The 25,917-nt window shown below is 53.9% G+C and overlaps 2 protein-coding genes and 1 long non-coding RNA gene across 5 annotated transcripts in view; 1 reads left to right on the top strand and 2 right to left on the bottom strand.

Annotated features, from left to right (window-relative positions):
* Window positions 1-412: 412 nt before the first annotated feature.
* Window positions 413-14,974, bottom strand: RSAD1 (radical S-adenosyl methionine domain containing 1). 2 transcript variants are annotated; one of them, XM_050920515.1, is made up of 9 exons: window positions 14,776-14,974; window positions 5,902-6,035; window positions 5,264-5,468; window positions 4,598-4,963; window positions 4,001-4,064; window positions 3,671-3,818; window positions 2,713-2,767; window positions 865-968; window positions 413-787 (listed from the first exon to the last, which is right to left on the bottom strand). In XM_050920515.1, exons 2-9 carry the CDS (start codon window positions 5,958-5,960, stop codon window positions 679-681), a joined length of 1,110 nt encoding a protein of 369 aa, XP_050776472.1. In that variant the 5' UTR covers window positions 5,961-6,035; window positions 14,776-14,974; the 3' UTR covers window positions 413-678. The 2 variants fall into 2 exon arrangements, with proteins under 2 accessions (XP_050776472.1, XP_050776470.1); XM_050920513.1 differs by lacking the exon at window positions 14,776-14,974 and adding an exon at window positions 8,266-8,410.
* Window positions 14,975-15,152: 178 nt separating this feature from the next.
* Window positions 15,153-20,731, top strand: LOC127032916 (uncharacterized). 2 transcript variants are annotated; one of them, XR_007768951.1, is made up of 4 exons: window positions 15,153-15,216; window positions 17,289-17,697; window positions 18,929-19,024; window positions 19,851-20,731. It is a non-coding gene; the product is annotated as an uncharacterized LOC127032916 (long non-coding RNA). The 2 variants fall into 2 exon arrangements; XR_007768952.1 differs by having other exon boundaries at window positions 15,168-15,216; window positions 17,432-17,697.
* A 671-nt stretch (window positions 20,732-21,402) lies between these two features.
* Window positions 21,403-25,917, bottom strand: part of ACSF2 (acyl-CoA synthetase family member 2) — a 51,302-nt gene continuing 46,787 nt past the window's right edge. The window contains exons 11-16 of the mRNA XM_050920504.1: window positions 24,532-24,639; window positions 24,256-24,407; window positions 23,477-23,618; window positions 22,097-22,207; window positions 21,747-21,815; window positions 21,403-21,647 (exon numbers count right to left, since the gene is read on the bottom strand). Of these exons, the coding sequence (XP_050776461.1) occupies window positions 21,597-21,647; window positions 21,747-21,815; window positions 22,097-22,207; window positions 23,477-23,618; window positions 24,256-24,407; window positions 24,532-24,639 (633 nt within the window). The 3' untranslated portion in view covers window positions 21,403-21,596. The remainder of the gene's footprint in view (window positions 21,648-21,746; window positions 21,816-22,096; window positions 22,208-23,476; window positions 23,619-24,255; window positions 24,408-24,531; window positions 24,640-25,917) is intronic.

Here is a 25,917-nt window from a genome sequence, read left to right as displayed (position 1 = left end):
GGCCAGGGGGACAGGGAGCAAGGCGCACCCACATGCGTTATTAGTGGGCATGAAGCAGAGGGATTCCGAAAACTCAGCCAGAATGAGAGGTAGCTCTAGCTGGTCCTGGTTACCTGCGCTGACCATGGGGAGTTCAGTCCAGAGCCTCGGGCAGGAAATGATCTGCTCGCCCTTCCACGGGGTTTGACATTGCAGTATTTCTGCTTCACTCCTCTCCATCTGCTGGACGGAGACAGTATCGCATGCTGCCTGCAGAGAAGAGACTGACTTTCCTCATTGAAAGAGCTTAAGTCACTGAGACCCACACTATTATGTATCTTTTCATTCAATCTAAAATTAAAATGCTTTTACCCTATTTTCTGCAGCAGCCACTGAGCAAATATTGTGCACATAAAAAAAAAATACCAGCGTCCTCTCTGCTATAAGCAGATGCAAAACCCACCAATTTATTCCAAGCCTGGATTCGGCCCTCGTCCTGGATTTTGCAAACCGAGGGCTCCAAACTGACTTCAGCCAAGAGCCATGTTGTTCCTTTGGACACTTAGGATCGGCCTCCCCTGCTGAAATGCTTTCCAGATTGGATGCAAGATCTGTCCGTCTTCGGGTCTGCCCTGTCCATCCAGGACTGCTGGAGTTTGCTGGGAAGGCTGCTGCTTCTTGGTTGACAGCTGCGTAGCTTCAGATCCGATGGGCTGTTCTGTCTGCCCAGGACTGCTGGAGCTGGTTGAGAAGGGTCAGCAGGAGAGAGTCCAGCACCACCAAACCTTTCCAAGAGCACCTGAGCCCCCTGGAAAAAAGCAGAACATGGATCACCCCGCCCATCAGAGAACAGGGCCTTTCCCACCGCCACAGTCCGTCCCTTACCTATCGTCCAAAAGTAGCAAGCCCTGATCCTCCAGCTCTTTCACTTCCTCTGAACTTCCAAACATGTCCCACAGGCTCAGGCTGGTGGCAAACTGCTGCCAGTGCTGGTAGGGAAGCGAGGGAGAGACTAATTGCAAATACTGACTTGACACACTTTATTGGGGCTTTGATCTTTTATTTTGTGGGTTAGTTTCACCTGCCTAATAACAAATTCCACACAAAGCTCTAGAGGGAAGGGTGTGAGCCTCTCGGAGAGGCCCAGCCTTTCTCGGGGCTGCCTGCCTTTCTGCATCTGCACTGCTCCTGCAAAAAGGCTCTCACATGGCTTTGCACCCTTAATTTAGACGGTTCAATCCCTGATCGTGCCTGATGCTGCAGTGACGGGGGCCGTGAGAAAGCTACGATCGCACAGAGAAATCAGAGGTGCCAGCTGCCTAAATGACAAGATTTGCATCTCCAGGTGCCCATTAAAAAAGGAGGCTGAACAGCAGCCCCTTTAAAACTCTGGCTGTAGCATGCAGTCCAAGGAGCCGGTTGCATGGCCCAGTGGGTAATACACCTGCCTCTAACGGACCAGGGCTGACTGGTCAGTAGAGACTGAACTCCTCCTTCACCCCTAGAAGTCAGGGCTAAAGGGTGGGAGAACTTGTCTGCCAAGTCTCACGCACCGGGACTCAGGTTCCTAGCCAGGGCTGATGCTGCACTCCCTGGTGGTAGGGATGCAGTATTGAATGTGCTGCCCTTTGGGGGGAGGCGTTAGACAGAGATACCTTCTGTCTGTCTTTGCTGGGAGTTCAAGAGCTCAGGATATTTCATGACAAAGACTAGAGACAGAGACAACTCAGGAGTCCTGGCCAATGAACAGTTTCTACCATTCAACTGTGGGAAAGCGGCTGCTAAGCACACGATGGTTCACAATCACTGCACTGTCAGTGTCTATTATTGTAAACTGCATTTCCAGTCGAACCTCAGACTTACGAACCCCTCCAGAATGGCGGTTGTTCGTAGCTCTGAAATGTTCATAACTCTGAACAAGATGTTCTGGTTGTTCTTGCAAAAGTTTACAACATTGACTTAATATAGCTTTGAAACTTTACTATCCAGAAGAAAAATGCTGCTTTCCCTTATTTTTTTAGTAGTTTATGTTTAAACACAGTGCAGAACTGTTTTTGGTCTCTGCTGCTGCCTGGGTGCATACTTCGGGTTCCAAATGCGGTGTGTGCTTGGCCGGTTAGTTCGTAACTCTGGTGTTTGTAACTCTGAGGTTCTACTGGACTTTGTATACCGTGCCCAGCAGTGTGTGATCCAAGCATGAGACTGGAATATCAAAGGCGCCACATACAATCAAATCCTGTTCTACCGCATGTGACTGGGACTGGGACCTGTATCCTGACTGTAAAGGTTTGTGGAATTACTGAATTCACCATTTGAACTTGATGACCTTGGGCCAAACTTTCAAAGGCATTGAGGCACTTAGTGGGATTTTCAAAAGCTACCAGGTACATAACTCCCTTTGATTTCAAATGCCCACCTGCATCTGTAGGCACCTAAATACCTCTAAACATCTGCCCCTTGGGGCCTTCAGCCAAGACCAGCTGTACTGGGCCAGGGGGTGACACCTTGGCAATTCAGACTAAGGGAATCCCTGGGAGAGTTCCAGAGCTGCTCAGAATCCCAACAGAGAACAGACCACTCCTTGCCGAGCCAGTCCACATGCAGCTCTTGACCAGAACTCTCCTTGGAAATGGTTTCTCTTACTGGCCCTGTCCGCTGCCAGCTGCAAAAGCTATGCTTGGAGAGTTCAAACCCCCACAGGGCAGGCTGCTACAACGAAGAGCCAGCTCTCACCTGGTGTGTGATTCCTGTGTCCGTGCGGAGCCCCAGGACCAACACCTCCTCCAACCTACAACACAAGGAGCGATGCTGGAGGGCTGCGGGGTCTCCAGAAGGCAGTCCTGCATCTGGGGCTGAAGGTGTCAGGAAGGCAAAAGGGAGCACCTGAGTGCAGGTGGGAAACGGCTGTCCACACTGTTCTCCTTCAAGGGTCTGAGACTGCAGCCCTGCTGGCAAGGCTCCCAACATCTTTCATACTTCAGCCAGCAGGAGAATGGCAGGATCGGGCTCCCGCTCGGTTAGAATCATAGAGTTTAAGGCCAGAAGGGAGCACCAGATCATCTAGCCTGATCTCCTGCAGGTCACAGGCCACCACTAGCACCCAGGGACGGCTTTAGGCCAATTCCCCCGAATCGGGCCCCATGCCTAAGAGGGCCCCGCGCCCTAAGGAAGCGCGCCTAACTTTTTAAATTGTATTCACCCAGCGGCAGTCCGGGTCTTCGGCAGCACATTGGTGGTGGGTCCTTCACTCGCTCTGGGCCTTCAGTGGCATTTCGGCAGCGGGTCCTTCAGTGCTGCGGAAGACCCAGAGCAAGTGAAGGACCCGCCGCTGAAGTCCCAGACCGCCGCCAGGTATTCGAATCAGGCCCCGCAGTTCCTAAAGCCGGCCCTGCCGGCAGCCGCACACTAAACCCAACAACCAAAACTAGCCCAAAGTCTCACAGTCCACAGGAGACCCAATATGTGCCACAGGCAGAGAACGGGCAGGACCAAGGTGCGTTAATGCTCGAGGCCCTGCAAAGGCAGGGAAGTGATGGTGAGATATACCCAAACAGTCCCGGCAAGTGACCTGCACCCCAGGTTATTGTATCTCAGTAGCTTGCAGGAAAGGGCACATGCACCAAGATGCTGAGGAGGAGGAGTCAGACACCACCTGGGGTGAGCCGACTGCTGGCCCTGCCCCAATACGCACACCTCCAGCTGGCTCAGCACAGTCCGCTTCCGGGTCCCGTGTCCGAAGGCCAGCACCTCCTTCATCCAGCTGTCCGGCTCCAGGGTCTGTATCCTGGCTTCCCGAAGGCTCTCGCCATGTGCTCGTGGCACAAACCTCCCATGAGCTCCTAGGATAAAGACAGGCATTTCTGCAGCATCCCTTCCCTGCCAGAGTTCATCACCCCCAGGGCAGCACTACCCCTTGGGTCAGAGCCATGGGGCTGTTGGATGGGGGGCGAGAGGTGGTGCCTGCAAGGGTCAGTCATCACCCAGAACCCTGAGAGGATGAGCTTCCTCAACTGGACCTCACCTGGCCCGATCCCTATGTACTGGCTGCCTTGCCAATAGGACAGGTTGTGGGTACTGAGGGCCCCCTGAAGGAGAAAACAACACACAGTAAGCTAGAAAAAGGAATCAAATCTCTTTGGATCCATTCCTGCAAGACGCTCAAGGCTTCCAGCACGGTGACTCCCTATTGGACTCAACGGGACTCACAGGTGCTCAGCACCTAGCAGGATCAGGCCCATCATGTGAGGTTCTGGGTTTATCTTCCTCACAGCGTGCAGAGTAAGCAGGGCTTTCCCTTTCAGTGCTGGGCTTCCCATCTCTCTTTTGGGCTGAGAAGACAGTGCAGCTTCCTTGCCCACCCCGGCTCCCTGCTGAGAAGGAATCTCAGCACACATTGCTAGCAGAGGGAATGCTCAGCACTTGCCCCCACTCCCAACATCCAGAGAGAGGAGTTCCCCTGGGCCCGCGTCTGCTCCCCCATATCTCACCCCGGAACACGTCCCCTGCTTGGGGAGCTCAGATCCTCTCACCAGTTGAATTCTGAATTATTTGAGTTTATTCTCCCCCACTTAGATCTGGGACACACCACAAAAGGGACAGGCTGAGGAGAGGGACTCACATTCCTGGCAAAATTGGAGACCTCGTACTGCCGGAATCCCACGTCCCGCAGCATCTCCCGGGCAGATTCATACATCTCTGCCACCACCTGCTGCTTGGGCACAGGCAGAGAGCCCCGCTGGACCTGCTTGAAGAGGGAGGTGCCCCTCTCCAGTGTCAGCTGGTACAGAGACACATGGTCATCACACAGCTGAAGCAGCTCTTCTAACCCTCTGGCCCACGAGGAAACACTCTGGCCAGGGAGGCCAAAGATGAGGTCAACAGACGTGCGGCCGGGAAACAGCTTCTTTGCCTCTTCCAAGGTCCCCAGAGCCTCATCAACTGTGTGGTTCCTCCCAAGGAGCCTCAGCTCCACATTGTCCAATGACTACAGAGAATGAGAATGACCGGCAGCGAGGTGCTTTAGGCTGCCTGGTATAGAGACGATGGGGGGCGGGGGGAAGAGGGAGCACAGGGAAGCCCCCGAGAGGGATGAGAAGGGCACGTGAGGAGACAGCAAGAGAAAGAAAGAGAGTGAAGGAGGGAGCGCAGCAGGGGATGAAGGAAGGAGCAAGATAGAGCAGGAGCCTGTGGGAGAAGGTAGAGAGTGTCCCTGAGAGAGGAGCATAGGGGGCAGCAGGGGAAATGTGCCTGAGGGATAAGGAGGGGTAATATCCTGCTCTCTCACCTGGATGCCAATGGAGAGGCGATTGACGCCCGATGCCCGGAATCCTGCCAGCCGCGAGGCACCTGCCGAGGTGGGATTGGCTTCCAGAGTGATCTCGGCATCTGCCGCCAAGGGGGCGCAGCGGGAGACGGTCTCCAGGACAGCAGCGATGGTGAGCGGGCTGGCCAGGCTCGGGGTGCCCCCACCAAAGAACACTGAACTGATCCTGCCGGGCAGAGGGGACAGAGGCCCAGAGTCTCACAGGGTGAATGGGCTGCTATGCAGGCTACCTCCAGACTCACTGCAGCGAAGGAATCCCCCTCCCACGGCCCAGGGGACACCTGCTTTCAGACAGGACATCCCCACCCTCGTACCTCACTGGACCCCTAGTGCAATGACCCAGCTTCCGCTCCTGCCACAGCGGGAAAGGGGAACAGTGTGAAAGAAGCCACGCCCAGCCCTCCAGCCACTCTGGGTCGGGTTCAAAGCTAGAGGCCGGCGCAGCCTTTGTGGAATACAGCAGGGCGGATTTCACAACCTCTGCCTCCCACATGCCCCTTTCCCTGGCGGCTGTTAGGGCTCTGGTGTAAAGCCACAAAGAACCACATTACCTCCCCTTCCCCCAACCGCCGCTCTCCCCTTTCTTGCCCAGGACCCACCTCTGGACTTGGCTGAGGCGGATCAGGGTCTGGGCTTCCCGAGTGAGACAGCTCCTCATGGACTCCTCATCCAGGCCCCGGGGGATGTACTTGTTGAAGTTGCAGTAGCTGCAGCGTTTCTGGCAGTACGGCCACTAAGAGACATGGGGAGCAGGAGTCACAGACTCTAAGGCCACAAGGGACCACTGTGACCATCCAGTCTGACATCCGGCACGACACTGGTCACAGGGCTCCTTGAATTCATTCCTCTTTGTATTATTAATATGTTTACAGGAGAACCTCAGAGTTCTAAACACCTCGGGAATGGAGGTTGTTCGTAACTCTGAACAAAATGTTCTGGCTGTTCTTTCAAAAGCTACAACTGAACACTGACTTCTTACAGCCTTGAAACTTTACTAAGAAGAAGAAAAGTGCTGCTTTCCCTTAATTTTTTTTAGTAGTTTACATTTAACACAGCACGGTATTGTACTGGGATTGTACTTTGTTTGTTTGTGCTGCTGCTTGATTGCACACTTCCAGTTCCCAATGAGGTGTGTGGTTGACTGGGGTCTAGGGTTGCCAACTTTCTGACTGCAGAAAACCCAAACACCCTTGCCCTGCCCCCTGCCTTGCCACTTCTCCAAGGCCCAGTAGCCCCTGCTCTTCATCCCCCCCCCCCCCGTCACTCGCTGTCTCCCACCCTCGCTCATTTTCACTGGGCTGGGGCAGGAAGGGGGCTCAGGGCTGGGGCAAGGGGTTGGGGGCGGGCTCTGGGAGGGAGTTTGGGGGCTGGAGGGGCGCAGGGCTGGGGCAGGGGAACGGAGTGCTGGAGGGGGTGAGGGATGCAGGCTCCGGCCAGTGCTTATCTCAGAAGTGGTGGCATGTCCCCCCTCTGGCTGATAGGCACAGGGGTGGCCCAGCAGCTCCACGCGCTGCTCTGTCCACAGGCGCCACCCCCACAGCTCCCAGGTGCTGTGGTTCCTGGCCAATGGGAGCTGGTGTTTGGGGTGGGGGCAGCACATGGAGCTCCCGGGCTCCCCTGAACCTAGGAGCTGGAGGGAGGACATGCCGCTGCTTCTGGGAGCCATATGGAGCCAGGGCAGGCAGGGAGCTTGCCTTACCCTGCTGTGCCACTGACCAGACTTTTAATGGCCCAGTCAGCGGTGCTGACAGAAGCCACCAGGGTCCCTTTTTGACTGGGCGTTCTGGTCGAAAATTGGATGCCTGGCAACCCTACTGGTGTCGTAACTCTGGTGTTTGTAATTCTGAGATTCTACTGTATTACGGCAGTGCCCAGGGATCAGCCAAGATCAAGCCCCACCGGGAGCTAGAGGAGAACTTCTAGAAAAACACCCAGTCTTGATTTAAAAGTATCCAGTGATGGAGGATCCACCCTTAGTACGTTGTTCCAACCGTTAACTACCCTCACTGCTAAATAACGTGTGCCTTATTTCTAGTCTGACTTTGTCTAATTTCGACTGCCAGCTATTGGACCTAGGCTATAGATTATACCAGAGACCTCACTGCAAATCCAGGGGAAGTTATCTTCCCAGTAAAGATGGCACCATCTTACATTCCTAATAGTACGGAAGTTAAGACCCAGAGGCTCATACAGGTCAAAGCCTTGTCCTGACTAAGGATACGTCTACACTGCAACCGGGAAGTGTAATTCCCGTCTTGGGTAAGCGGACGTGTGCTAGCTGTGCTCCAGTTAGCGCCTAAAAATAGCTGGGTGACTGTGTTGGCAGGGGCGGCTTGGTCTCACCACCTGGGCACGTGCCCTAGGACCTCAGCTTGCATGGGGGTGCTGGCTGAGCCTGCATGGCTATTTTAGCACACTAACTTGACCAACGTTAGTGCATGCACACCTGAGCTGGGCATTACCCCAACAGCTGGTCCCGTGGAGGCTTGCAGTGCCCAGGCGTCAGTCACACGCCCCTCCTCACACCTTCTAAAACTCTAGTGCGGACACAGCTGCGCAGCCCTCACCACCTGCTGCACAGGACTCGGGCCAACCCACCTGCACACCCGGACTCCAGCCCAGGTGGCCAAACGATACAGAGCAGGATGGGATCACAGGAAACGGGCTGGAGCCGCCCCACCCAGCCCGTCCCACTCCCTAGAGTGATCGGCCACATTCAGAGGGGCCATCCCTCGCCCCTGCCCTGTGCCTCAGCTCCCCTCCGCACATCCCGCCACGCACGAGGTGGCAGGAGCCCCCTCCCCGGGCCCTACGGGCACCAGCCGGGGCGCGCACACGGGCACACGCAGGGCATAGCATGCACCCGGGAGCGCGCACACGTGTGCCACGGGCATGGGCACGCGCACTCACACGGGCACGGGGCGCGCCCCCCGCGAGCTCGGGCTTCCCTGGCCCGCACTCACGTGCACGTAGAGGGCCGCCTGGACCGGCTCCGCGCGGGGCGCCTGCTGCCCCCGATGCTTCCAGTTGCGCGGCGCTCGGACGCAGCGAAGGGCCGCGGCCAGCAGCACCCGAGGGCGCCGCCAGCTCGGCGCCGCCATAAGCCGCCCCGCCCCGCCCGTCAGAGGAAGGGACCGGCCGGCTCCGCGGCTGCCCCCAAGCGGGAACCCCCCAGTACCGCTCTCAGGCCGCTCTCCTCCCGCACAACCGGAACCAGCCACCCCTTCGTCCCCCCCTCCTGTCTCCCCGTTCCCACCACCGCAGCCCGATCTCAGCCCTAACCAGCCCCCCGGCCCTACCCACCAGCCCCATCTTCCTCTCCCTCCAACCCGAACCAGCCACCCCTTCGTCCCCCCCCTCCTGTCTCCCCGTTCCCACCACCCCATCCTGATCTCAGCCCTAACCAGCCCCCCGGCCCTACCCACCAGCCCCATCTTCATCCCCCTCCAACCCGAACCAGCCACCCCTTCGTCCCCCCTGCTCCTGTCTCCCCGTTCCCACCACCCCATCCTGATCTCAGCCCCCCAGCCCTACCCACCAGCCCCATCTTCCTCTCCCTCCAACCCGAACCAGCCATCCCTTCGTCCCCCCTGCTCCTGTCTCCCCGTTCTCCACTGTTCCTAACACCCCATCCCGATCTCAGCCCTAACCAGCCCCCCAGCCCTACCCACCAGCCCCATCTTCCTCTCCCTCCAACCCGAACCAGCCACCCCTTCGTCCCCCCCTCCTGTCTCCCCGTTCCCACCACCCCATCCCGATCTCAGCCCTAACCAGCCCCCCAGCCCTACCCACCAGCCCCATCTTCCTCTCCCTCCAACCCGAACCAGCCACCCCTTCATCCCCCCTGCTCCTGTCTCCCCGTTCCCACCACCCCATCCCGATCTCAGCCCTAACCAGCCCCCCGGCCCTACCCACCAGCCCCATCTTCATCTCCCTCCAACCCGAACCAGCCACCCCTTCGTCCCCCCTGCTCCTGTCTCCCCGTTCCCCACTGTTCCTACCACCCCATCCCAATCTCAGCCCTAACCAGCCCCCCAGCCCTACCCACCAGCCCCATCTTCCTCTCCCTCCAACCCGAACCAGCCACCCCTTCGTCCCCCCTGCTCCTGTCTCCCCGTTCCCACCACCCCATCCCGATCTCAGCCCTAACCAGCTCCCCCCGGCCCTACCCACCAGCCCCATCTTCATCCCCCTCCAACCCGAACCAGCCACCCCTTCGTCCCCCCTGCTCCTGTCTCCCCGTTCCCCACTGTTCCTACCACCCCATCCCGATCTCAGCCCTAACCTGCCCCCCCTTGGTCCTCCTGTTCATACCCCATAGCTCCCCCACCAGCCCCTCTTTGTCCCCCTCCAACCCGAACCAGCCAACCCTTCGTCCCCCCTGCTCCTGTCTTCCCGTTCCCCACTCTGTTCCTACCACCCCATCCCGATCTCAGCCCTAACCAGCCCCTCTTGGTCCCCCTGTTCCTACCCCACAGCTCCCCCACCAGCCCCCCTCGGTCCCTGTTCCTACCCCGCAGCTCCCCCACCAGCCCCCCCGGTCCCCCTGTTCCTACCCCACAGCTCCCCCACCAGCCCCTCCTTGGTCTCTCTGTTCCTACCCCACAGCTCCCCCACCAGCCCCCATTTGGTCCCCCTGTTCCTACCCCACAGCTACCCCCCAGTCCCCCTGTTCCTACCCCACAGCTCCCCCACCAGTCCCCCCTTGGTCCCCATTCCTACCCCACAGCTCCCCCCCAGTCTCTCTGTTCCTATCCCACAGCTCCACCAGCCCCTCTTTGTCCCCATCCAACCCTAACCAGCCACCACTTTGTCTTCCCTTCAACCCTAACAAGTGACAGTAAACTGAGGGAAGAGGTAGATAACGCTGGAGGATATGGGTAGGATACAGAGTGACCTAGACAAATTGGAGGATTGGGCCAAAAGAAATCTGATGGGGTTCAGGCAGGACAAGTGGAGAGTCCTGCACTTAGGATGGAAGAATCCCATGCACTGCTACAGGCTGGGGACCGAATTACTAAGCAGCAGTTCTGCAGAAAAGGACCTGGGGATTAAAGTGGACGAGAAGCCAGATATGAGTCAGCAGTGCGCCCTTGTTGCCAAGAAGGCCAATGGTATATTGGGCTGCATTAGTAGGAGCATTGCCAGCAGATGGAGGGAAATGATTATTCCCCTCTATTTGGCACTGGTGAGGCCACATCTGGAGTATTGCATCCAGTTTTGGTCGTTCCTCCCTCCCCCCACTGCAGAAGGGATGTGGACAAATTGGAGAGAGTCCAGTGGAGGGCAACAAAACTGATAAGGGGTCTGGGGCACACGATTTAGGAGCACAGGCTGAGGGAACTGGGCTTATTTAGTCTGCAGAAAAGAAGAGAGGGGATTTGATAGCAGCCTTCAATTACCTGAAGGGGGGTTCCGAAGAGGATGGAGCTCGGCTGTTCTCAGTGGTGGCAGATGACAGAATAAGAAGCAATGGTCTCAAGTTGCAAAGGGGGAGGTCTAGGCTGAATATTAGGAAACACTGTTTCACTTGGAGGGTGGTGAAGCACTGGAATGGGTTACCTGGGGAGGTGGTGGAATCTCCCTCCTTAGAGGTTTTTAAGGCCCGGCTTGACAGAACCCTGGCTGGGATGATTTAGTTGGTGTTGGTCCTGCTTGGAGCAGGGGGTTGGACTAGATGACCTCTTGAAGTCTCTTCCAACCCTAATCTATGATTCTAACCAGTCAGCCCTTTGTCCCCCTCCAACCCTAACCAGCCACCCCTTTGTGTCTCCATTCCTGTCCCACAGCCTCACACCAGCCACCGCTTTGTCCCCCTGCAACCCTAACCAGCCACCACTTCCTCCTTGTTCCTACCCCTGGCTTCCCATCCCCTGATCTCAGCCCTAACCAGGCACCCCTTAGTCTCCCATTCCTAACCCACAGCCCTCCCTCCACCACTTCCTCCCACAGCGATCCCTTCCTCCTGCCATTCTTACCCCACATCTCCCTCATTCCTGACCAACCCTTTCACCCCATTCCCACCCCCACTCCAGTCTTAACCTCAGCCACACACACCCTCCCGTTCCTACCCCCACTCTTGTAGCCCTCCCCATTCACACACAGCGAAAATGGACAAGTAACCGAAAGAGCCTTTTTACAGTGTGATGGTTGAGGCTGGTTGGGATGCAAGAGGGCTGGGTGCTCAGCTGAGCTTTAGAAGGGGACTTTGGGGTAGAATTAAGTCCCAGTCTCTGAAACAACCCAGCTGGAGGTTGCCACACGCTCTGTGTGCAGCACAGACTCTGTTGAACGGCAGCACACAGAGGAAGCGGGCTCCTAGCTAGTATTGTATGGTGCCATGTGCCCATAATTCTGTGCATGACATTGGTCAGGGTGTGATAAAGTTCCTGATTGAAACCACACAGCTCGTCTAGAGAAGGCAACTTCATTTTGTCCTGGGCACGTGGGATGGACTTTCCACTCTCCTATTTTTCAGGCAACTCTCACTTCCCCAACATTTAGTAGTAAAAACCAAGCTGTTTCCTTAACAAAAAGTGTTTCCAGGTATAATTAAATGACTGGAACATTCTCAAGAGGATATTGTGTCTCATTAATTTATACCCGCTAGGCCTGGACTTTCTAGTCAGGAAACTATCAAAGAATATGGTACTTATAAAGTATGTATGCAGGCCCTTATCCTGCAAACATGACAGGTGAGTAGCTTAATTACCAGGGCAACTTTCCCTCTTGGCAGCAGCGAGTCAGTGAGTGCATTTTTCAAGCTCTGTTGGGAGGCCTTGCTGGTCACGTCCTTTTCATTAACTCCTCAGGTGGTATTCCTCTGGTATGCCCAGTGTGTTTAATTAGTAACACCTGCCTCTTAGTCCGTGCCTTTCAACCACAGATTTCAAAGTATTTTCCCAATTTACAGGTGGGGAAACTGAGGCCCAGAGAGGGAGAAATGACTTGTCTGAGGTCAAAGCTTGTCTCCCTCACCAACAGAAGCTGGTCCAATAAAAGATATTGCCTCACCCACCTTGTCTCGCTAATATCCTGGGATCAACATGGCTACAACACAGATAGCTTTTATACAGTGCTTTTCATTGGTAGATCTCAAAGCATGTTACAAAGGAGGTCAGTACCATTGTCTGTATGGGAAAACTGAGGCACAGGCAGGTGATGTGACTTGCCCAAGGTTATCCCAGTGGACCCGTGGCAGAGCAAGGAACAGAATCTAGGTATCATACGTCCCAGTCAGTTGCTATCCATTAGACCACACTGCCTCCCCACACGGCATTGCTAAGCCCATGGAGCGTGTTATATCTGTTCGCCAAAGCTCACATTAGCCTCTAGCTGCAGTTCAAGGAGTTTGCGTTGAGCTTCATATAGCTCACTATGGTTTGGGGCCTGTCTGGTTCCTCACAGAGTCTTTGCCATGGCTAGGATCTGCTGGGCTGCTTTTGCTAACAGCACGGGGACTGACAGCACCTGATTTTCTTGACCTTCAGGGCAGGGGGCAAAGCTCAGCTGTTTACTCAGAATGTTGCCTGTTGCGGGGGACTGCCTAGGAGAACTAAGACAGTGCTTTGGAGACCAGTGTTTGTGTAGACAGTGTACTGAGCTTTTCATCATGGGTGTGCTTTGATAGATCTCTAAATAACATTAAAAGGCTAATCCTATCAGTCCCGCCAGTAATTCCCACAGCCAAACAGCAGGTGGCACATTTGTAGCAACCAGCTGAACTAACAACGTGTAATTATGCACTGGTGAAGAGGGAGAGATGGGCCTGCCTTGATGAACTCTTCATTCCCACATCTAAGGGGTCTTCTCAGCGCTGTTTTGGGCTCACACGTCTCCTGCTTGGCCTTGGGCCAAAGGTGAAGTTGGAAAGTCTCACCTGCCAGGAAAGTGCATTAATATCTGCCAGGTGTGCACAGCGAAGTGAAGGCAGCAGTTGCTACGTTTGGTGCCCAGAAGAGCAAGGAGCTGGAGCATCCTTTGTGAGGAGCTACGGGGAGGCAGCACCTGCTGTGTTGTCCTGGGTTTCATTTGCCAGCGAAATCTCTTTTCAGCGTAGTTTCAAGTGAATTGAGCACTGGAGCTGCTTCAGCGTGTCAGCAGTAAGAACAAGGTAAATTTATACTGGGTCTTTCAGCTCAGTGGAGCCCGAAATGCTTTGCAAGCGTCTGAACCACTCCACCCACCATTGAAAAGCTGCTGGCCACGGGCAGCTGCCTTAACAGAGCACTTCAGCATCATACAGCCATCTTGGGCAGGAAATGAAGAACAGAGTAGCCAGCTAAAACAGCAGAGGGAGTTGGCTCGGGCAGAAGGAAAGATCCCAAACCTGGACACTGGAGCTAATTCCCCCTCTCTTACTTAAAGTGCCATGTGATCTTTAATGCCCAGTCTCTATGACTACAGCTGCTAGTAGCTCCTTTTTACATCTCATTTGAAAGATGGCACCAGCTGCAGCATACCACTGCCGCAGCCATGCGGGGAATCTGGTTTCGTGTTGGCTGAGACTAGCGCCACCAGCCAAGTTGCCAGCACCAGTTCCTGCAGCAGCCTGGTCTTACTAATGGTGTTTATTGTGCTAGTGCCTACGGGCCGGCTAAGCTATTGTGCTAGGCACTCTACAGGGTACTAGCCAGTCCCTGCCCCAATGAGCTCACAGCAAACAGACCAGACAGACACGGAGGGAGAGGTAGTGCATACAAGCGGAGTGACCAGGGGGATGGCAGCAAATGTTGTGTTGTTTGGTTTTGGTGGGGTTAGTTGGGAGGGAACGAGCTACATGGAAAGAAAAGGGAAGGGTGAGCGGTGCAAGGGCAGGGCTGGAGAAGGGTTGAGGGGCAGAGGTGGAATAAAGCAGCGGGGAAGAGATTGGGGGGTGGGTAATGGTTGGAGCAATCAGCAGAGAAAGTCCAGTTGAAAGGTCTTTGAATGTTGGAAGGTCCCTCCCTGCTCTGGCTGGTTCTGCAACTGCTCATAGTGAAGCTGGGGCCTCGATGGCTCCTTTCTGCAGTTTTTCCAAGGCCAAGTGGGGAGGGAGGTATCACATGGGTCCTAATGCCCCCAGAGTACATGTGTGAGTCTCTCCTGCAGAGTCGCAGGGATGCTGGGGTGAAGAGTGGCCCCATCTGGGCCCTATTTGACCCCCTGTTCCAAGTGCAGCAGGTCCCTACTCTGGCTGGTTCTGGCTCCTACCATCCCTCTCGTCCCAGAGCTGACCAGAACCAAACACACTTTGCTGATGCAAGTTGATGAAAGCAAGGCTGCGGCCCTCTCCCCTGAACTCACGCACATAGCACAGGCAATACCAGTGAAGGCTTCCCCCAGTTACTCTGCCAAAGTCCACACCCTTCTTGTGGGAGAAGATAAGTCACTCAATGCCAGTGTAATCATACAGAAAAGCCCAGTGTGTTGGAACAGGAGGTGAAACGCTGCTGGAGCACCAGGGCTTGTTCCTGAACCTTTAGGAAACTTACCAGGCTTTGGGTTTGTTGCTCCTGCTCTTCCCAGCTTGCTCCATGGCTAGAGTAGCAGCACAGCCTTTGCTATGGCTGAGAGTCCACCAATGCCACTGCCTTCAGTCCACTCTATCCTCCCACTTCTAACGGCTACAGCCCCAGGCTGTGTGTGGTCACATCACTGAGCCAGCCCCTGAGAGCAGCTGTGTGCTTATCTATGCTGCAAGACCGATCAGGCTGTTGTGCAACACCGATGCTGCTGGGCCGGGGCCAGAGGGCAGGGCTTTCCTCACCTCCGCCCCAGCAGAGGCCTTTTCCGGTCCTGGTTTCTAGAGACACACACATGATGAAATTCCAGCCGTTCAGTCAATGGGATTCTGTGCTGTGTCCTGCCCAGTGCCTGAGGGTCACTCAATTAGGAGGAAAGTGTCTCAGGGAAGAGGAATATGATGCTGGAAGGTATTAATGGCAGCCATCAAGCTAGTCTTTGATTTATAAACATCGCAGACACGGTTAAAGCCAGTGGGGCATCAACCAGCTAGCTCAGGGCTTGGCTACACTCAAAACTTCAAAGCGCTGCCGCGGCAGCGCTTTGAAGTGTGTGGTTGCAGCGCCAGCGCTGGGAGAGAGCTCTCCCAGCGCTGCAGGTACTCCACCTCCTCATGGGGATTAGCTTGCAGTGCTGGGAGCCACGCTCCCAGCGCTGGGGCACTGTTTACACTGGCGCTTTACAGCGCTGTATCTTGCAGCGCTCAGGGGGGTGTTTTTTTCACACCCCTGGGTGAGAAAGTTGCAGCGCTGTAAAGCGTAGCCAAGGCCTCAGGCTAAATGGAATGAGCAATTAAGTTCTGGCTGGGGTGAGAACGCTGGAGACATTTGATGCTACTGCAAGACAATTGGCTGCACCATGAAGCTTGAGTGAGGCTAAGAGTGTCCTGAGGGATTTCCCTGGGACTGGGTGCAAAGGCAGGAGCCAAGATGCATTTGTGTTGGAGGAGAAACCCAGCAGAAAGGGAGAGAGGAAGGCATGAGAGAGCCACAAGGGACAGAGCTCCTGGGGCACAGGACTGGCTGGAGGGAGGGGCAGACTTAGAAACAGAGCAAGAAAACTGCCTACTGCTGTTTGTTCCCACTGTGCTCAGGCACACAGGGCTCTGGGCAGCTTCTTGGGACATTACCAAGATTGGATCAGAGAGATACTGGCTCTGTATCAATATAATCCATGTCTCCTGATCGAAACCTGCCGGCAAGACTTGGACAGGGGCTAAGCACGTGGGCTAAAGCGGCAAGAGCAGATCCTGTTTGCTGGAGGAGAAGGGAGTAGGATGGGCAGACACAGGGCTGGCTCCAGGCACCAGCAAAGGACGCAGGGGCCTCGGGCGGCCCATAGAAAGGGATGGCACTCCAATATTGGGGCAGCACATCCGTGTCTGCAGTGCCAATTTGGCAGTGGGTCCTTCACTCCCTCTCTTCCTCTTTGGTGGCACTTCGGCAGCAGCTCCATCACGTTTTTCCTTTTTCTTTGCCGCTTGAGGTGGCAAAAAAGCTGGAGCCAGCCCTGGGCAGACACACACAACACCCCCGCCCCTGACGCTGTCTATAAAGGAGTCATGCACTGAAACGGCTGCCTCCTGCCCTCCTCACACCCTCAGCTCGTGTGTGCCTTCAGCTCCGACGGCAGAGCTGGGGAGGGGTTAAGAAACATGAATTCAGGCCGTGCCATCTTGGGCATGTGCGCATTCGTAAGCACTGCCTAGCAGCCTTGGTGTTTGCGCTCACACCACCAGCAGGATCGGTGCCCTGCACTGCCCAGCCTCCTCAGGGGCTCCACGCAGCATCTCTGGAGTCACTTAGGCTGGTGTGTGCGGCACCAAAGGTGGCGCTTGACAGTGGAGGCAGCTGTGGCCTTTGTTCGCTGAGGCACTTCCCTGGGCAGCTGGCCGGGGCACAGGGACCCTGGGAGTTTGCAGGCAGTTGGTGAGTTCCTGACCCACCTTCCCCGAGGCGGGCTCTGGCTGAAGGGCCATGGCAGTGAGATGGGTTTGTCAGAGCAGCTCCCAGCAAGAGTTGTTAGCCACGCTGAGAGGCCACCAAAAATGTGTTGCGAGAACCCCTGCTTCAGCTCCTTTTGTGCCTTGCCTACCCCAGCCCTTCTTTTGGCAAGGACTGGCCTCCCTACGGTCAGTTAACAGGGCATCACCTCTTCCTCTGTCTCCTTTCCCTTGCCCCCAACTTCCACCTCACCCACTGGTAATGCCTCCATCAGGCAGCGGAGTATCCCACTGGTTCCCATCCATGGGGTGCTGCGAACACCTTTAGCTCACCTCCCACCCCTCACCATCCACCGGGGTAGCACTAGCGTGACCAGACGTCCTGATATTGGGGGCTTTGTGTTACAGATGCAATTATACCCCCCCTCCCATGAAAAAAAGGGTCCAGAATTTTCACACTTGCTATCTGGTCACCCGAGGCGGCCCCAGCCCCTGACCCCTGCTCCCCAAGTCACTGAGTATCTTTGCTTCTGCCCTCAGTTACACCCAGGACATTTCACCCTGACTCAAGGAAGCATGGCATGAGGAAGTTTCCCAGCACCCATGGCACTTGCGTCATATCCTTTCCTCAGTGCCAGCTCAAGTAGTTGTGCGGTTGTTTTTCAGGCTTGTTCTCTTAATAGCTCTGGAGAAATTAATTATTTCTGTGGGAGAGGGGAAAAAACCCTTGAAAAAGAGAAGTTGCTGCAGGATCAGATCCGGATGCCTTCAGCCTATCTGTGATGTGACACGTCCCTCTTTGACTCAGCCTGAAACTGCTGAGGTCAGCTTGGAATTTCCTCCTGCGGGGTTCGCTCTATAAAAAGAAAAGATGCACCCAACAGCTGGAGAGGGCAAGAGAGAAGAGATGGCAGTGCTTCAGCCTGAGATCTTCGTTGCTTCCCGCCGGGTGAGTGTATGCTGAGAACTGGGCTCTGACCCCCGGGGGGAGAGGGAGACAGTGCAGGAGAGGACAAGGCCTAGTGCACTCTCCTGGCATTTGGTAATCTCAGTGTGCTCACACAGAGGGGAAGCTTCTGGACGGGGAGGGGATCTGGAGATGGGTAACAGCACTCACAGCCTTCAGCTCTAGGCCTGGGTTAGGATCCAGCTCAGGAATTAGTGACAAAATGCTGCTCCTTGTAGTGGCTGGTGGGAGGCCTATGTGGAAGGAGCAAGTGGTCTCTGTCTAGTTCCCAGGGAACAGGTCTCCACTTCAAAGGAAACAGCTTCACAACTGGCAATGACAGCTGCTGTTGAGTTCCTGATGGCGTGAGGGTCTGGGTCCCGAGCCCGGGCGGCTGCTGCACCCACCCCACTGCCCAACAGCTCTGCTAGTGGCTGGAGAACTGGGAGCCCTAAGGCCTTATGCTCCACTAATGATCTTCCCGTCCCCAGAAGCTGAGTGGAGGATTGGGCTGGGTGCGCTAGTTAAGCCAGAAAGAGACAAAGCAAGTTGTCTGTGCAACTGGGAGAATTCCTAGCTGGCTGCTGCATCGGACCCTGCCTACGGTGCCTGATTCCTGAGCTCTGCTTTCCCCACTTGGCCCTGTTTCCCTGCTACACTCCTGGTTCTTGCCTTCCTGCCCTGTCCCTGGTCTCTGAGTAGCCGAGCCCACCTCTGACCTTTGCCTTGCCTCCGGCCTCTGGTTCCTGCTCTGACTGCCCCAGTTGTGGTCAAGGGCCAGGGACTAGGACCTAGAGGTGGGCAGAGAGCGGCCCACTGGGAAGATGCTCTGGGAGGGCAGGCATTGCTGCTGCCCACTCTGTAGCTGGTCTGTAGGTAAAGAGAACTTCCATGTCTGGGTCTACCAGGCTGGCACTACAGCCTCAGAAACACTGAGGTCCACTTGCTGGAATACCTGAGCACAGATCACATGGCACCATCTCGTGGGAGAAGAACAGTGTGCCAGTGAGGGAGGGTGTTGTTAGATGCTGGCTTCAGATGTAACTCATACAAACTGGCACCATGTTAATGAGGCTCCTGGCAATGCCGCTTTGCTGCATAAATATGAAGGCCCATTTGAGATGTCCCAGGCTACGGGGAGAAAAGTGTGTGTGTGTGTGTGTGTGGCAGGATAGTGGGTTTTACAGGTTGCTGGTTTGCCGATTGTAATCAATTATTGATGTATTTATTGCAGGGTAACACAATGGTTCCTCGTTTTCCTTCTTACCGATGCCATGATGATCTTTTCTACCCTTTTGTTCTGTCAATCAGCAGGGGCCATACTACCCTAGTGAGTATACAGCGCGCTTCCATCAAACATGAGAACTGTGCCAAAAACACTGCTATGAAACGGGCCCTGGGGAGCACTCCTCTCTTGAGCTACCTCCTTCCTCACCACCACGTTCACACTGGGAGAAGGGAGTTAAAATGTGTTTCCTTTGACTGTTTGAACTGTTGGTGTCATCGTGTTGGGCCCAGGGTATTCAAGAGACAAGGTGGGTGAGGGAATATCTTTTGCTGGACCAACTTCTGAACAGTTTGTCTCTTTCACCAACAGAAATTGGCCCAGTGAAAGACATTAGCTCACTTCCCTTCTCTCTGTTTCCTGTGATGGCAGAACTGTAGATCTGCCCTATCTTTGCTAGGATGTTACTGATTTTGAGTCATTACCATCTTGGGTTATACTCAGCCCCCTTTGTGTAACACACACCCAAGCCAATGAGTTCTGTTCACCTACTATGGGAACGGTCTGACTTAGGAACTAGGGATAAAGGAGAAGTGAATCTCTGCATCCAACGCCACTGTCACAGGTTCAGTGGGGGAGACTATTCAAATCTCCTTGCCCCACAGGTGACACGCTACAGAGCAAAGTGAAGGGAGCGCATGCTGCACGTCAGCGCTCCCTGCTGGCCAAGGAATGCAGCAACAAGAGCAGGCTGGAAATGGCACGTTTCACCTCCAGTTAAATGGGTGGAAACACCCACAAATAGTGTTTATTTATTTGTGGGTGTCTCCATCCATATATACATATCACACACTCACACACACTGCTAGACCCAGAGCACTGCCAGTCCAAAGCTTCTGGGTTTGAAACTGTCATATTTGTTTTCTTTCAGATAAAAAGCAAGAACCTCAGATATTTCATTCTGGGGATCTGCTTCCATGGGTAGAGCCCACCCTACAGCTGTAAGACTTAAGACCCCGGTAAACAAACAAAGGATCCACTGACCTATCTCCCTTCTCCTGCTCTTGCTGCTCCTCCCTGCGTGTGTGTTTCTGACACTGGACTAGGGAGAAAGAAGAGGTTAAACTATCCTTGTCCCCTAGCAGAGTGTTTGGGCATTGGGTAGGCCAGTTTCAACAGGCATTAGCTTTGCCCCATCAATCCCTGCAATCAGAGCAAGAGACTGCACCTTACAAACAGCAGCGACTCTGGATTTCTACACATTCTGTGAAAAATGGGAGCTGTGAAGGGCTGACCCAGAGGCTTCCTCCTGTGACCAAATCCAGCAGTTCTGCTCTCTCTTCCACTGCAGAAATGCCTCAACTTTAACAGCAAAAAGAACTCGGGGTCCTTTCTGGAGCATGTTTTTCTCCACTCTACATTTCAGTGTGCTCCAGATTCAGGTGGGAGGAGTTCAAGGATGGCCCTAGCAGAGCTCTTTAGAAAGTGTTAGGAATCCATACGGCTCTGCCACAGCAGACGCCCAGCAAGCAGCAGGGAGACGGGAAGGTCAGTGGTGCAGGATCATCGTCATCGGTCGTCTAACTGATCTCCAGCTGGAGTGGGACATTGTGAACGGAGCGGAAGAGGAGCTTCAGCCCGCTGCCCCTCTGCTCAGTGTTTCATGGTTGGGAGGCGCCAAATAACTCCCGTAAAACCACCGTCCCAGGCACGCTCTGTCTCGTGCTTCCGATGGGACGGATCCTTTGGCATTTCTGTACCATGTCTAATGAGCTTCCTTTCCAGGCAGAAATAAACGGTTGTGAGATCAAAGAGAGTTTCATGTCATTTCAAAACACCCAAGGGAGGGCTGGGAACAGAACCAGTCCTCGGACTCCATCCCTTCCATTCAGCTGCAGGGAACAGGGCCCTAATCCTCACATGTAGCTCAGCTCCTAACCACCATTGCGTTCAATGGAGGATAGGAGCCTAAATACCTGGGAGTCTCTGGACATCCCCTGAGCGCCAAGGAAGGGCAGACAGAGGCAGAGCTTGGCTGGCTCTTCCTAAAGCCCTTTCTCCTGATCCAGATCCTCACTCTTTGGACAGCAGCAGGTCCAGGGCAGCATCATATCACAGGAAATCTAGTCCCACCTTCCTTCCGAGTGATGCAGCTACGCTGGGATTTTCTTTGCCAGGGAATTGAAGCATAGGTGGCCTACAACAGCCTCAGGCCCTTATGGGGCAGAACCTTTTAAATATTTAAACATGAATCATTTGTATTTCTTTAGCCCCGCCCACCGCAGGATCTCAAGCACTTTGCAACTCCCTGGAAGGTAGGGAAGTCGCAGCGTGAGACATACACAGATAAGAGACCTGCAGAGGCCATATCAAAGGAGTGGCAGTCAGGAGTAGAACCTAGTCATCTGGATGCCCCCTCCTGTGCTCTACCCTCCATCCTTCCTCCCTGCACTGTTCTGATTCTTTATGAAAAAAATCTCAGCTGGAAAAAAAAGGGTTTTCTTTGTTTTAATTGACAGCATCACCAGGCTGACTTCAGGTAGCCAGCAGTATAACAGGGTGGTGGGGGCAGGGATCCAGTTCCCAGCTGCTGTTCTTGGCTTGGTGTGGATGGAGAGACACCAGACTGGCCGAGGTGGATCCATTCGTGCTTCTCTTTGATCCTCCACCTTTGTGTTCAGAACAGAAGTTGTTTCTCCATCTGCTCTCTCAACTTGTATTTCTGAATCTGGAGTTGGAGCATGGAGGAGAGAGAGTCAGAGGAGTGACAGCCAGGGGAAGCTAGTCCCCGGTGCCCCAGCACCCTGGCCCAGAGGCTGTCCCTTACCTTCCCTGAGACAGTGAGTGGATATTGCTTCATGAACACTATGTACCGAGGGATCTTGAAGTGAGAGATCTGAAAAGAGAGCCAACAGCTACAGCCTGCAAGTAACAGCAGGCAGGGCATCGTCTATCACCCCTGGTTACAAAGGGCCGCGTTATGGCAATCACTGCTCATGTCAAGAATATGTGGGACCGGTTTCAGGCCTGATCCCCAGCGGGTGTAGAGGACTTCACTGACTTCCATGGAGCTGTGGCCATTTACACCAACTGGGGATCAGGCCCTTAATGTGCTGAGTTACTGAGAAAAACAAAGCAAACATGGGCACAGCCTGGGAATGGATGGGGAGATCCTACCTTCCCTTTGCAGAAGGCTTTAATTTCCTCCGCCGTGCACTCCTGCCCAGCCTTCACTCTGACGCAGGCACAGATCTCTTCTCCCATTCGCTGGTCCTTCACGCCAATCACCTGGTTGGGAGGGAGGGAGGAACATATCAGTTCTAGGAAGTGCTCGTCTCTCAAGAGTCATCTGGTCCCTTCTCTTCCCTCATGGAAGCTCTTTATCCCTCCCTCGGGTCAGTGCTCTGTCACCACCCTTGGCCCTCACTTTGGCCTCCTGGCTGAGACACTGTGCTCCAGGCATTAGAAAAGTGGACTCAGAGCAAGGCCTTCTGGGTTCTATTCCCAGGCCTTGGGCAACCTTCTCTGTACCTCCATTTCCCCCACGTGAGGTTCCCTGCCTCAGAGGGAGAGCTGTGAGGCTTAATTAATTGGGGTGCTTTGAGATCCTCAGATAAAAGGGGTTACAGAAGGCCAAAGCTTATTAATATTGTAAACTCAGTTCCCTACACAATCCCCAGCAAAACCCTACCATGGCTAAGGTTACAGGCCTACTCCGTACCGAGTTAGGAAGATCAGATCATTCCATGTAGGAGCTGGATTTCCCCTAAGTGATTCCCCTCGAGTTTGGTTGCACAATTTCCCTGTCTCCCATCCCACCATTCACCATCCCAAGCCAACATCCTGAAATTCCAGACACACAGAGATCGTGCTGACTCCCAAGACAGTGACCCAAAGCCCCGGAAAGTGCAGCCCTTCCATACTGGGGTTACTGCACTGAGAAGCTGGAGCAAACGGAGCAGTAATTAAATAACTGGATTATTTATGGGTTAAACAACAACTGGTCGTGCAGCCAGCACACCCAGGTGTGGTTTGTCTTGAGAACTGGATGATGTTCCCAGCAGATTGGGAGCGGCTGGCCAGAGCTGCATCCTACTTCTTACTGGCTAGACAAAGGAACCTTCAGTGCAGCTCCTCCCCCGGTGACTCAGCACAGGCAGAGAGTCTGTTCTGATTTCTAGGTTCATAATTTGTGGTTAATGATCATGTGCCCTTCCATAAGGCCTTCCCTCGGCGGATCTCACCGCACTTTGCAGGTGGCTGTGAGTTTAGAATGTGAGGAAAGGAAGAGTTACTCTCCGGCTTGGCAGATAGGAAATTGGAGCGCAGGGATTTTGCCCAAGCTTCCAATGAGTATGTGGCAAAGACAGGAACAGAACTCAGGAGTTCTACTCACTCTCTTGGATTTTAAGCACAAGTCACCCTCTCCCTGTATATGAAATTGCCAGCTAGGGGAAAAGCTGAGCATGGATGAAAGCAAACAGGCTCCTGACAAAGTGTCCTGGATGGCAGCATGCCCATTACCCCCACTCCACCATGCCTATCCATCCTACTCACCTGCACCTCCTCAATCTTGGGGTGAGTGTGTAGAAACTGCTCGATTTCTGCTGGGTAAATGTTCTCCCCTCCACGGATAATCATGTCCTTGCAACGACCTACAATTTTGCAGTAGCCGTACTTGTCCAGGACAGCAATGTCCCTGAAATAACACCTGAGTCAACTCCACAGCCCTCGGTCCAGATCTCCCAGCTGGCTGGAGAATGGCTCATCCATCCAATCAGCCCAGAGGGAATCTTCCCACTGTCATGTTCAGAGCCTACAGCTCTTAATCCTGATCAGCAGGTTAGACTTTCCACCATCGAGTTCGTAGAGGATGCATCCCTCTTTCTGCAAGCCCAAGAGGAGACTCCCATGCAGGGATCAAAGGGTTCCCAATAACTCTTACTTCCAGGAACCTGCATCAGAACTCAATCTAAACTGGAATTCCTTTCATTCCCCTCCCTTTCTCTACGTTCCCCACTCCACCCCACCCGCATCTGCATCTGGTTATTCCATGGAGACAGCGCAAAGATCCATCTAGTGCAGTGTCCTGTCTCCAGTAATGGTTTGTAATAAATGCTATGGGCTAAATTCTGCCTGTGTGTAAACTGGTCCGACTCCACTGAAGTTCATGGATTTGGCCATGCTGCCACTAGGGCTGATTCTGGCCTGTTACTAGAAGTTATTGCTTCCCACTCGGACACATCCATCCCCAGCCAATGCCATATACCTGCGCCCTTCCTCCAGAACCGAGGTAAAGGGGGAAAGAGCAGATTCTAGGTAGTTGCCAAACTCACCCAGTCTTGTACCATCTGTCATCAGTGATCACTTCATTGGTTTTGAGGGGGTCTTCCCAGTAGCCTAGCATGACGCAGTAGCCTCGAATCTGGAGTTCCCCGGGGCTGTCCAGAGCGGCAATCTCCCCGGTTTCAGGATCCTCAATCTTTGCCTGCAACACAAGAGAGCCAGGATCTTCAGGCACAGTGCAAGCCCCATGGAGTGAGGAAGGGCAGCAGCAGTGGTGCTCTGCTGGGGACTGTAAAACTAGGGTAGGTGGGGAAGACAAAGTTCACCTCTGTGTGGGGGAAGATGCACCCCACCGTCTCAGTTCTCTGAGAGATGCTGTCCTGTGGGAATCCCATGAAGGTGACAGGGCTGTTCTCTGTGGTCCCGTAGGCAACCTGCAAACACAAAGGAGGGGGGATATGCATCAGGGACTCTGCTGGGAAACAGAAACAGCCAAGTTCTACTGCGAAGGTGGAGGAAACTAGCAGTCAGTACAGGGGAGGACATCGGGGATGCAGAAGTTCTTCACAAGTCATGGGTCAACAGGCAAACGCTCCCATCTTCAGGTGTACGTCAGGGCAGCTCCAGATATTACTACCACCGAAGACGCTACTGAAAAGCTCCCCCCCAGGAGACAGAAGGCAAAGAACAATGAGACTGGATGCACTTGCCACGGTCCTGCCTCTGCTCCACCACAGCAAGCCAGTTTGGTATCATCTGCAAACTTAATAAGCGTACTTTCTATGCCAATATCTAAGTCGTTGATGAAGATATTGAACAAAGCCGGTCCCAAAAAAGACCCCTGCGGAACCCTGCTTTTATACCTTTCCAGCAGGGTTCCCAATCCAGCCAGTTATCCACCCATCTCATTATCGCCCCATCTAAGTTGTATTTGCCTAGTTTATTGATAAGAATATCATGCAAGACCATATCAAATGCCTTTCTAAAGTCTAGGTATACCACATCCACTGCTTCTCCCTTATCCACAAGACTCGTTATCCTATCAAAGAAAGCTATCAGATTGGTTTGACAATTTGTTCTTTACAAGTCCATGCTGGCTATTCCCTATCACCTTACCACCTTCCAAGTGTTTGCAGATGGTTTCCTTAATTACTTGCTCCATTATCTTCCCTGGCACAGAAGTTAAACTAACTGGTCTGTAGTTTCCTGGGTTGTTTTTATTTCCCTTTTTATAGATGGGCACTATGTTTGCCCTTTGGCTGCATCAAGCCCATAACTTCTGTTTGAGCTAGAGCAAATCTAATCTTGACTGGAAGACTTCAAGCAATACAGAAATCACCATGTCCCTAGGAACCTTTGCCTTGAAGGGAGCTATAGCGAATACAATAATATAATATAGCTGATTGTAAACCCTGCTAGGGCAGCATGGGACCCATCAGTCTTCAGCAACCTGATCACCCCAGGATTAGCTCAGAAATGCTAAGTGCCATTTTAAATTACAGCTTCACAGTTTGTTGGGTGACAAATGCTGCTTTCTCTGTGAATTCTGAGTCTTTGTCTAAACTGGGAATGAAAACTCCTGTACCTTAGCAGACCGGTGCAGTGTTTAGTTTTAAACAGGGTTTACAAACATTTCCAGCTAACACTCTATAAATAGTATCAGAGGGGTAGCCCTGTTAGTCTGGATCTGTAAAAGCAGCAAAGAGTCCTGT

The sequence above is a fragment of the Gopherus flavomarginatus genome, chromosome 12, assembly GCF_025201925.1.
Source record: "Gopherus flavomarginatus isolate rGopFla2 chromosome 12, rGopFla2.mat.asm, whole genome shotgun sequence".
In the NCBI taxonomy this organism is placed as follows: domain Eukaryota; kingdom Metazoa; phylum Chordata; order Testudines; family Testudinidae; genus Gopherus; species Gopherus flavomarginatus.
This window is presented reverse-complemented; position numbering and strand designations above follow the sequence as displayed.

What these genes read in the sequence shown, in the direction of transcription:
- RSAD1 (XM_050920513.1), bottom strand. Translation starts at nt 8,403, where the DNA reads ATGGCGGCGCCGAGCTGGCGGCGCCCTCGGGTGCTGCTGGCCGCGGCC. An exon ending in CGCCTCAGCCAAGTCCAGAG is followed by an intron (nt 5,469 to 5,901) that starts GTGGGTCCTGGG and finishes TCTGCCCGGCAG; the next exon opens with GATCAGTTCAGTGTTCTTTG. An exon ending in TCTCCAATTTTGCCAGGAAT is followed by an intron (nt 4,065 to 4,597) that starts GTGAGTCCCTCT and finishes TTTCTCCTTCAG; the next exon opens with GGGGCCCTCAGTACCCACAA.